Source organism: Capra hircus, chromosome 3 (assembly GCF_001704415.2).
Source record: "Capra hircus breed San Clemente chromosome 3, ASM170441v1, whole genome shotgun sequence".
In the NCBI taxonomy this organism is placed as follows: Eukaryota; Metazoa; Chordata; class Mammalia; order Artiodactyla; family Bovidae; genus Capra; species Capra hircus.
The window spans coordinates 24673010-24685106 of record NC_030810.1 but is presented as its reverse complement, the minus strand read 5'-3'; the positions used below and the strand labels follow the sequence as shown (position 1 = coordinate 24685106).

Here is a 12097-nt window from a genome sequence, read left to right as displayed (position 1 = left end):
GTCATACCTACCATAACCATTCTTATTGGCAAATATTGGGTCTCGCAGAGCTTCGACTCTTCTCTTAAAATTTGCACAGGTTTCAGAATATATTTTTAAATGACTACTATTGTTATATATTTTTAAAGATCCACAAACACAGCGTGGATGATTGTAAAGTAAATCAATTATCTCAATGGGGGGAGTGGGGGGAGAGAAAAAAAAAAAAGAAAGAAAAGGAGCAGTGAGCTGAAACCCCCGATTCTAGGATGTAGATAAGAACAACTGAACAGAGCCTTGCTGAAATTGGCTCGAAGCTTCCCCTTTTTACATCCATTTATGGGACCATCTGTCAGCCGAAGCCAGGATCTGATTGGCTGGGGAAACGAAGGGAGGCGTTGCAACATCAGGTGCTATTTAAATTAGCTACTGCCAGATTGACGATGTTAATGATTTGGTGACCTCTACAACAACAGAGACCAGATTTCTGAACTGCTTCTTGTGTCTGGTAATTAAGGCCAGGCTGAAGCAACAACAGCCATACTTGTATTTTTACCTTTTCCCTCCTCCCAGTTCAAAAAGTACTGTAACAACTGCAGGTCACTGGCGGCTTGCAAACCTTAAAAGTGGGAGTGTTCTCCCTTGCCCTTGTCCTGAGGGCTGTACCACCCCACCCCTCAGAGAAGGGCTTTTCCCTCATAGAATGTTTTCAACCACCTTATCTTTTTCGACAGTTGCTTTCTAGAGAAATGCATATTTAATGATCTGCCTCTGGGCTTAAAGATACAACAAAAGCACTTTAATGTGCAAATATATCTACATTTTAACTTTATTATTTCCCAATATTGCTGATTTTTAGTAAGTAATGCTCCTTGTGCAGCTAATATGGCCAGCGTCTTAAAAGAAAATTTGAGATTGGGCTTGCTCTGTGAACTAGGTTCATACCAGTTTGCTTCAGAAAACTATTTCCTCATAAACAGAAAAAAAAAAAGCTGGGGGAGAAGGGGGTCAGCTGCCACCCTTTACCTTTCTGCCTTCTGCCTGAGTTTTTCAAAACAGAATGATGAATGATTTATTTAAATGAATTTATTTCTCAACTTGGATGGGGGCATGATCTGAATTTTTAAAAATCCACTGGAACACATTCTCTCTTTGCTTTCTGTACTGCTTCACAGAAATACACTTTTGACAACAGCCTCATTTCATAACCAGTGCAGAGTGCTCATCTTAACTGAACACATGATTTTGTTTCTCTCCTTCCAAGGATGTCTTTTTATTTTGGCCTCTTAAAATAGTGTGTGGTGATGTATACAGTTCGTCTGCCTATTTTATACATTTCATAACCTCTATGCTACCAAGCCTTCAGTAGTATAATTTTTGTTGTTGTTGTTCTACTTTGGGTTTTAAAGTGGCTTATCCGAGAAGTTTATGCTTTACTTTTATCCCAAAGGCTGTTTTATCACTATTTATTTAATTCATAATTTAGTCAATTTGTTCCTCAATAAATACACAGAAGTAACAAATATTACTCAAGACATAGTTTAACATAATTTTTAATCTTTGGCTGTAGTTGACAGCGGGAATGGGATAGGGCCACGTGGAAATACAGGCCAGGCCGAAAATCATGCTACACTCTGGGCTTCAAAGTCCAAGAATAAATGGGTCTGTGAAAAATTATCAAAGAAAATAACCTTTACATTAAAAATTAAAACTATTCTCTCCAAGCTACTATTTCACGAACACACAGATACAAATACACAAATATATAGATATACATACACATGTTATAAATACAGATACACCATAAAACAATATCTGTTATACATACAATATGAACAATTATACTTGAATATAAATAAATTCAGCTATTAGAAATGAAAGTACATGAAACAGAAAAGTAGAAATGTTAAAACCATAATCCTATCAAGTGGAACAATACTGAATTACATAAACTTTTAAAATAATTTCTTGAACAAATGTATAAAGAGTCCTATGAGTCACAATAGTACTACAGTATCCTTTGAATTGTGTACGAAGGACAAATGCACAGGTTATGCATTCTAAAGAGTTCAGTATATGTACCCAGAGCAGGTACAGGTGCCCCAAATCAATAATAGAGACTCTGAGTGCAAGTTCACCAATATCAAGATACTGTGAAAAGTAAACATGAACACAGTGCTGACAAACACACAAATAAAAAGAGCTCACTGGGAACGAAATATTTACTGTATATTTCTTTGGAGCTTATAAAAGTCAGAATTTCTTAAAATCCTTTTCTCCCATCCATACTAATATCAGCATGCTTAGTGAGCCATAAATTAACATTAGGTGTATCAGAAGATATTCCGGCCACTTTTCCAAAATAGTAAGTGTATATTACAGTATAAATCATTAGCTGGTTTTGCTAGGCTAAAAAATCCATGCACTTTGTACATCGATCACTTCTCCAAAAACCTCCACTCTAAAGTCTTTCAACAGAATCCTCAAACAAACGCACAAATGTCCTCAGAGGCCTTTTCTCTAAAGACAAAGGCAGAATCCTATTGTTGGGAAAAGTCAACCTTATTATTGCATTTCCAATACTACCATTCATCTTTCAGAGTGAGGGGCTGACCGCTACATCAGTGGTGTGACATTTGTAAAGCAACAGATTCTCAATATATTATCGCAAGAATCAGGCAGGCGAGTCTCCCAGTCATGCATGATTTTTTTTTTTTTCCACCACAAGCCACCACCACCACGGGAAGAAACTTGTCTCACTCCAGCAGCAAAGGCAACCTAAAAATGATATCCTAGAGCAGTGGAGCTGCCAGCGCCGCTGTATCCTTCTTACCATAAATGAGCAGTTTCTTGACTCATTAATAACAATTTCCCTTAAAAGAAGTAATCTCCTATCAGTCAGCCCCTCGCCACCATGCTCACATCCCAAAGGTTGCAGATATCTCAGCATCAGTCGCCGGCAGACAGCTTTCCCATACAGAGTCCAGATGGACTGTACCAGAAGCCAATTCAGCGTTAATAACTACCTACTCCGCGCAGTGGAGAAGCCTTACGTGGCACAATGGGCTAGGAAACAGCAGCCGGCTGAAACAGCAAATAAAAAAAGACAACCAAATTTTCCAAAAGCACCGAAAGGAAGGAACAGAAATGGAAGCATGAATTGTATTTCCTTGACTTCAGTGTGAAGGAAAAAAAAGAAAGAAGAAAGAAAGAAAGAAAAAACAAAAAGGAATCCTTCATAAACACACAGGAAAAAATGAAGAGGGGGGAAAAAAACAGATGCTGCCCAGAAAAAAGTGACAAAATATTACCTCATTATTTAACAAAGCAGCATTAAGCGTCCTGCTGATTTCAAACATCTTGCCACAGATTTTGTTTTAAGAGAAACAGATAGAATCCTTTGCAAAGCACTCCGTCTGCAAAGGGTTCTTCAATTTTCTTGCGTGCCACGGAACAGTCAATATATTATTTCCCTAGAGTTCACACATTAAAACCTCTAGTCAGTGAGCTGAATTTTCCCCTTATCTCACACACAGTAGACTCCTGTTATATGTACTGCTCTCTTTGCAAGAGCAGCCTGCCCCAAACATGGCTGGTGTTTAAACTACTCTTTAAAGTAACAGTTCACTGTATAACCACCAGGTGGGTAGAGTGCACAGATTCAAATGAACCATCTTAAAAGATTGTTTTGTATTTTTTTTTCCCTTGGAATAGCTCTTGGTGTAGGATGTAACATGAGAAACGCCAGCATCCTAAGAGGCATCTGTCTTGTATCTCTCTCTGTGTCTTGTCAAAATAAACAAATAAAATTCCCTCTCCTGACTTAATAGTGAGGAAACAAAACACTACCACCCATTCTAATAAGAACTGTGAAGAATGAAACACAAACAAGCTTTGTTTCATTGAGCAAAGGATGAAAAAGGAAAATCCAATCAATGTAGAGCAAGGGGGAAACCCCAAATCTTCATGGAGATACTTTGAAAGAAATATTGACACATGATAAAACCCAATTTGCAAGTGTGCATATGAGCAAAGCACACACAAGATGGAGGCAAGAGTTTAAGGGTGTTAACTTTTTCCAGAGTAATATTTGCTATGATCTTTCATGATAGGAAATAACCACAAGCTTGAAAGATACTGGAAACAAACAAACAAAAACCTAAGCCTTGAGTATCTCTTTTTAGAACACAATTATACAAATAGTTATTAACAATCACAAGGGCAAACTAATCACATATATATCCCCAGTACTGCTCCTTTTCCCTAGGATCCACCTTGAAATGGAACAATTCTGTCGTGTACGATTTTGTCTGTGTAGTTAAACTTGGCATCTCCTTTGTACAATTCTATCCCAATTAATCTGCTACTCTGCCAGGAATAAATAGAATGTCTCAAGTTGAAAGCTCCAAGTGATGGAGGGATGATGTTAAAAGGATAAAGAACCACCTGACAAAAATAAATCTCATCACTTATATCATTATATGGTTTGTTTTTAAGGAGGATTTTATTACTCACAGAGCAAGAAAGCACCATTCTATGTTCCCTCATATCTAAAAGAGAAACCAACACACACAGATACCTGGAATTTTGTTTTCTTGGCTGGACAAAATTAAAGCCCTGAAACTTCCACATCCTCTTGCAAACACGGATGTTAACACTAGTATTTTTCCAGCCCATCCAGATAACATTTAGCCACATACAACAGTAACTGTCTTTTTCATCTTTAAGTCAAGTCTGCATCCCTTAATACCATTTAACCTCCTCGCATATATTAAGTTTCAAATGACAATTTTTAACTGGGGAGTGAGAAGGAGGAGTTGCTCTCATCAAATTCTGGTTGTATGAAATAAGCTAATTTGTACACCCACCATATGTCTTAAACACTAATTTAAAAATGTCACTTTCTTCAAACATTAAAATGTAATCAGCCTAGTAAATAAAATATTCTCGAGTTTTCTTGCCTTGGTGATAATTTAAAGAGTGTTTATCTCAAGGTAACCTCTCTATTTTGATTACCAAGGAAGGCTTTTGATTTAGAAAGGGAAAAAAGGAGATATTGGGGGCTGGGGGAGTGAGAAGAGAAAACCACAACTGTACGTAGCTGCACAAAGGAAAATAAGATGAAGCGGGTTTTTAAGGACCCATAGTCTTGTTACCCTAAGGCAAATCCAGCCAATCAATACCACCCATTGACGGTCTACCATCTGCCATGCTACCCAGCGATGTGGCTAAACAGACCTGTTCCATATGACCGTAGCCGGCTCATTTTCAGTCGATTAGAGCAGTTCCAGAGCATTCACGTGCAATAGCACACAACTCCAGGTCAGACTGAGCCTCTCTCTTCACACCAGTCCCTCCGAGCACAGCTGCAGACCTTTCCCTCCTGTTCCGGGTGTCTGGATTACCTCTTCTTGCCCCTCAATTGAATTAGCAAAATGGGGTGGAAAGGTAGAGTGAACAGACACATAACCACACACACACACACACACACACACACACACACACACACACACACATACACACAGAGGTAATTGCCAGCCCTTCTTTGCTGTCATGCAGAATTCAGGAATTCCTTGTGCTCTGGTCTAATATGATTATGGCACATCATTTAAATAGCATCATCAGTGACTATGACCTGACATTTTCCTGTGGTTCAATTTCTTTTTATCCTCTCTCTCTTCCTCTGAAAAATAAACCTGAGCTGCTGGCATTTCTTCTTTTAGGGAAAATACAATCAGTATGCCCAGACAATGGCATATTATATTTAAGGGCTTTTGATAAAATTTAAAGCCTAATTTTCCTTTGATAAATTGCGGTGTTGGTTTTGTCTAGTTTTTTTTTTTTTCTTGTAGAAACAATAAGTCAAATTTTATAAGAAAATGCAAACATACCATGGAGGAAAGAAGAACCTGCCAGAATGATACAGAGTCTATCAGTATGATCAGGAACTCCCTGTTGATGTTCTACTAGAGATATTAATATATGACCTGACTGTGTGATGCCTTTCTCTTTCCTAAGTAGTTTTATCTACTATGGATTGAGGGAAATAGCTGTAAGAATGCTACTGTGTGAGAAATATGACAAATGGATGTCTAGTCCACTTAAATGGCCAAGAGTTCACCTAGGCAGGGAAACTAACTTAAGGGTAGATACACACTTGATCTCCCTGCTTTCTTACCATACTCAGAAGCCTATGCTAGAATAGCAGCTGAAAGCAGAGGCTTCTTTCCAGAAACAATGCATGATTTTTCAAATGTGCCTCTGACCACACTCTTAAATAATCAGGGTGTCTTTCTAGGAAAGAAAATTGAAAAAACAAAAAAATTGCCTTACTTACAAAATTCTAAAAAAAATGGTAAATACACATTTATCCAAGAAATCTAATTTAGGGGTGTCCCTGACTGGACTTTTCACTGATATATTCTTCATCATCACTTAAGAGAACTCAGAAGGGCCAATATGCAAACACACAGAGATTTCTGAAGACCCCTGTATTAAGGGATTTGAGGCTTTTTCATTTCAGTTCAGATGAACTGTACTAAAAATAAAAAACAAAGAAAAAAAACGTTAGTATAGATATAAATATTCACAAAAGGATATAGTGTTTAACTAGATTAATACAATATTGAAAATAATTCAACGTAGGGCCTTTTAAAACTCTAGACTCATTTATAATTCTGTAACTACAAATAAAAACAAATAGGTATACTATAAAAGACAAGGTGGTAATTTGGGGAAGAAGGAGGGAGAGGAGAAGTAGAAGGAAGAGGGAAAGATGAAGGTAAAGGGGAGTAGAGGGGAGGGAAGAGAAGAAGAAAGAAAGAAATAGTAGGGCTTAAAAAGTGTGAATAAACACTGCTGATTTACCAGGAGTCTACCATATATCAGACACTGTACTAGGCACTCGATATGCACAATCTCATTCAACATCACAGTAGTGACAATTTTTATAGCTAAGAATTCTAGAAGGTGTTTTCCTCATCTAAAAAAGTAAGAGCTCCCCTCCACAATCACAGAAAAATATACATAGTATACACGTACTGAATGAATGAGGAAGATGGGCACAGACTAAAAGAGAAAGGAAAAGGAAGATGGAAGGCATGTTTGACTTTTTTCTCAATCAAAAATGTCCAAAAGGCTTTTTTGCAATGTGCTTCTAACTAGGCACGCCCACAAATGTATCTCATTTAATCCTTCATTATGACCAGGCTATAAATTTGTAGTGAGAGACAAATAAAGAATTAAAGCTACAAAGCACAAAATCTAAGCAGGCACAACTGAGTTCCCAGCCCTGTCCCCAACTTCCTCTTCCAAAACTGGCAAAACCTCTTACATAGAGTATTTGCTCAGCAAACACTGAATCAGCTTCTTTGTTCTCAGCCCCTTACAGTACAGAGTTTGGCTCCAGACGGCACTCCAGTCATAGGGAATGAATGAAGATCAATAGTTGCACTCATCACCTCAAATACTATCCCACAGCCTATTACTTTTGATTCGTTAGGGGTTGATGAACATCTTCTTGATGCTTCCCAGGTGGCTCAGTGGTAAAGAATCTGCCTGTTGATGCTGGAGACATCAGTTTGACCCCTTGGTCGGGAAGATAGATCCCTGGAGTAGGAAATGGCCACCCACTTCCATATTCTTGCCTGGAAAATCCCATGGACAGAGGAGTCTGGCAGGCTGCAGTCCATGGTGTTGCAAAGAGTCAAACTCAGCTGAGTGCCTGAGCATGCACGCATGCACAAAAACCTTCTCAGGAGGAAATGATATGCTAGGCTCCTTAAACTTTAATAGCCTCATCTGTAAAAATGGGTAAAATAATACTTCCATTAAAGTTTGTTTCCAGAATTAAGTAGATAGAGGCTTGGTGGAGGCAGCACTCTAAATGGTAGTTATTATTACTAACATGGAGAATACAGAAAAACTGAATGAATTAGTACCTGGCTACAAGATAAGGCAATCTTGTTGAAGAAAATACAATGCAAAGTTTCTCAAAATAATTAGAGAATAAAAAGACAATAATAACTAAGAAAGGCTGAACTGTCTGTTCCAATTCTAATGAAAAATTTCTGCTGCAGATAAACATTTACTTGGTCCTGTGGGTGAAGTTCAGTGCTAAATTCTTAGCATAAAGAATAAAAAGAAATACAAGTCACAATGTGCACCAAGGAGCTTACAGTCTGGCTGGGAAAGGAGCTTCATTTTATGCATAAATCCTAATAGTATAAGGAAGAATGTAAAGAAAACAGTATCTAAATGAAATACTGAAGGGCAGTCAGTGGTGAGGATATCATCTGGAGTGATGAGGGGAGGCTTCATGAGAGACGCTGGAACTGAAGGCAGGCTTAAAGAATGACAGGGTTTGTTCTGGAGAGTGGAAAGTATTTCATACAGGTACATAGCTTGAAAAGGAAGACAGGAAGGAGATATTGGCAGTCAGCTCATTCTAGTTAGACCCCTTTTGAGATCTCTGAATCCATACTTTGGCCAACTGATGTGAACAGCTGACTCACTTGAAAAGACCCTGATGCTGGGAAAGATTGAGGGCAGGAGGAGAAGGGGATGACAGAGGATGAGATGGTTGGATGGCATTACTGACTCAATGGACGTGAGTTTGGGTAAACTCTGGGAGTTGGTGATGGACAGGGAGGCCAACTGCGGTTCAGGGGGTTGCAAAGAGTTGGACACGACTGAGCGACTGAACTGAACTGAACTGAATCCATTCCATTTTTTAAAAGTTGTAAATAGAGGAAAATTATGACATGATGACTGTGGGAAAGACAACCTCTTATTCAGTAAGCACTTATATGAAAAAAAAAATAAACCCAAAACAAGAATTAGCATTTATTAAGCATCTAGAAAGTGAAGAGGAACTAAAAAGCCTCTTGGTGAAAGTGAGAGAGGAGAGTGAAAAAGTTGGCTTAAAACTCAACATTCAGAAAATGAAGATCATGGCATCTGGTCCCATAGCTTCATGGGAAATAGATGGGGAAACAGTGGAAACAGTGGCTGACTTTAATTTTTTGGGCTCCAAAATCATTGCAGATGGTGACTGCAGCCATGAAATTAAAAGACTCTTGCTCCTTAGAAGGAAAGTTATGACCAACCTAGATAGCATGTTGAAAAGCAGACACATTACTTTGCCAACAAAGGTCCGTCTGGTCAAGGCTATGGTTTTTCCAGTGGTCATGTATGGATGTGAGAGTTGGACTGTGAAGAAGGCTGAGCACCGAAGAATTGATGCTTTTGAGCTGTGGTGTTGGAGAAGATTCTTGAGAGTCCCTTGGACTGCAAGGAGATCCAACCAGTCCATTCTGAAGATCAGCCCTGGGATTTCTTTGCAAGGAATGATGCTAAAGCTGAAACTCCAGTACTTTGGCCACCTCATGTGAAGAGTTGACTCATTGGAAAAGACTCTGATGCTGGGAGGGATTGGGGGCAGGAGGAGAAGGGGACGACCGAGGATGAGATGGGTGGATGGCATCCCTGACTCAATGGATGTGAGTCTGAGTGAACTCCGGGAGTTGGTGATGGACAGGGAGGCCTGGCATGCTGCGATTCATGGGGTTGCAAAGAGTCGGACACAACTGAGCAACTGAACTGAACTGAACTGTGTGTCAAACATTGCATTAGGTGCTTTGGGTATAAATCCCAGTTAATCTCACAACTCTGAGGTTAAAAATAAGAAAATGAAAGATTAGAGAATTTAAGTGATTTGCACAAGATCACACAGCTAGAAAGATGCAAATTTAGGTTTCAAGCTTAAATATGTTTAACCTCAGTCCACACGTTTTTTTGCTATAAATTCTACCTTATATAGAAAAGTGTACATTGAAAAAATTTAAATCTTATTCACTGTTACTCTATAATCAGAAACTAACATTAAGAATAATACTGTTGATATGTGCTGACATCTAAAACAATAGCAATAATTAAAATAACCCAACCACCTAACTTACACCTGTAATTTTAGTATTCTGCCACCAGGTGGTGATAGAATCCTGGTCCTGGAGAATTACAAGGGCATGTTTTTGCCTGCTATTATTTTGTGTGTGTTCTAGTCCCTCCTCCATCTCTGAAAGTAAAGGTAAGAGTGCCTGATCTTCAGATAGAATTGTCAACTAAATCCCCAAGAGGTTAAATTTTCCAAATATTTTCAAAATTTTATTTATCAAAAACTCAACTGTGAGCATAATTCCGAACTTCAACAATTTTCAAACAATTCTATTACAGATTGTATTCGATGAATTCTAGTTCTTTGTTACTCTCACACTGTATCGTGAGCTTGAAGGGTAGAAATTGTATGTTATTTCCCTTACAACCCCAGTATGTAGATTATCAGTACCTGGAACATAATGGGCACACAATAAAGAACATAAGTAATTAATTCCAAATATTTTAGAAGAACTTTTGAACCAAATGCTTAGGGCACAATGATTTGGTGCTTCATTCATTGATACATAATTTTCTTTTTTCAAACCACTCTTACAGCTTGCTGGCTTATTGAAAAAAGCCCTTTGTTGAGGTTGGTCATCAGCAGAAGCATTTCTGTCAGTGGTCAAGCACTTCCTTTTGCCTTAGCCAGGGACAGTCTACATTCATTACAAGCCCTACCCTACTCAGCATCCTAGTTTGCCTTTTCAACCCTCTTATGCCTAGGAAGGCCAAGTCCTTTCTCTATGAAAAGTGAAGAAAAAATGTGAAAAACAAGAAGCATGCTACATAACTGTCAGAAAGAGGCAACTGTCCACTTGACCCTTTTTAGTTCTTTCCCTCTCTCACTCTGAAGCTGGGGGAATGATTTAACTACTTTTAGGCAGAGGAGTAAAGTTATACATTAGTGCTGAGTAGCTCATTTCCCTTAGCAACACCTTAGCAACAGCAGATTCAAGTTCAAAATACCTCCTTGAAAATGATCACACCTTTAACGAGGATGAGTATTTTTTTAATATAAGATTTTTGAACAGAAGTTTTAACATTGTAACCCCCAAAGCCTTGTAGGTTACAAATACTGATTTCATGCTAACCTCGCTCTATGATATTATGAAATTATCTAACATTATGCTCTATGTAACCATAATAATGTTGGGCTCCTGTGAAATTTCAGCTTCTGGAGAAGCCCTGGTCCTACTCTAACATTATTCACAAATATATAACTTTTATCAAGTCACCATCAATTCTAGGTTATTACAGAAATTATACTTAAGTTCTTTTAAAAGGATTATTGTTACTGACCTCACTATTCAGTCTGTTCCCTTATTGAGAAGAGTGAATAACTAAAATCACAGTTTTAAACCCTACATCAAGGTTTTACAAACTATGTTACATATAACCTAAGCTTCTGTGGACAGTTTAAAGAAAAATATAAAAAAGAATTCCAATTTTACCCCAAACTGGTACTTACTGTTATTTAATACCATTTAATACCTACCTTGGGCTTCCCTAGTAGGTGGCTCAGACGGTAAAGAATCCGCCTGCAATGCGGGAGACCTGAGCTCGATCTCTGGGTTGGGAAGATCCTTGGTGGAGGGCATAGCAACCCACTCCAGTATTCTTACCTGAAGAATCCCCATGGACAGAGGAGCCTCGTGGCTGTGGTCCATGGGGTCGCAAAGAGTCGGAGACGACTGAGTGACTAAGAACAATACCTACCTTGCCTACTTTATTAGCCATAAAATGGATCATGGGATAATCAATTAATCATCCCATTTGATTATTTTTACATTGCCAATAAAATGAAAATGCTTGAAGGTTTTGCTAGCCTTCAAAACCCTAGGAATATAAACTGTGTGTGTCGTATATGCTATGTATATTATTAAAACTTCTTTTTCAAGAATTTTGAAACTCTTTTGTCATCTTACAGATTTCACATTCAGATACAGACTCCTGCCTGAAAGCTGTTCTTTACTGTCCATTAGTACATGGGTACCTTGGGGCACAAGAAAACAAATTGCACAAAGGCGGTGACTTCAGTGGGATTCTTCACTGTAAAAATTTATTATCGAGTCCGCACAGTCTATGTGTGTCAGTTACAGAATACAAATAAGTAAGAGACAGATTCTCCCCACATATCTTTTCAGTTGGTATCAGTATATAGCCAAATTGCGCCATCCAATTG

At 38.3% G+C, this 12097-nt stretch overlaps 1 protein-coding gene across 2 annotated transcripts in view; it reads right to left on the bottom strand.

The window, feature by feature from the left end:
• ELAVL4 (ELAV like RNA binding protein 4) overlaps positions 1 to 292 on the bottom strand; it is an 89789-nt gene extending 89497 nt beyond the window's left edge. For both annotated transcript variants that reach the window (XM_005678444.3, XM_005678446.3), the window contains exon 1: positions 12 to 292. In XM_005678444.3, the coding sequence (XP_005678501.1) occupies positions 12 to 20 (9 nt within the window). In that variant the 5' untranslated portion in view covers positions 21 to 292. The remainder of the gene's footprint in view (positions 1 to 11) is intronic.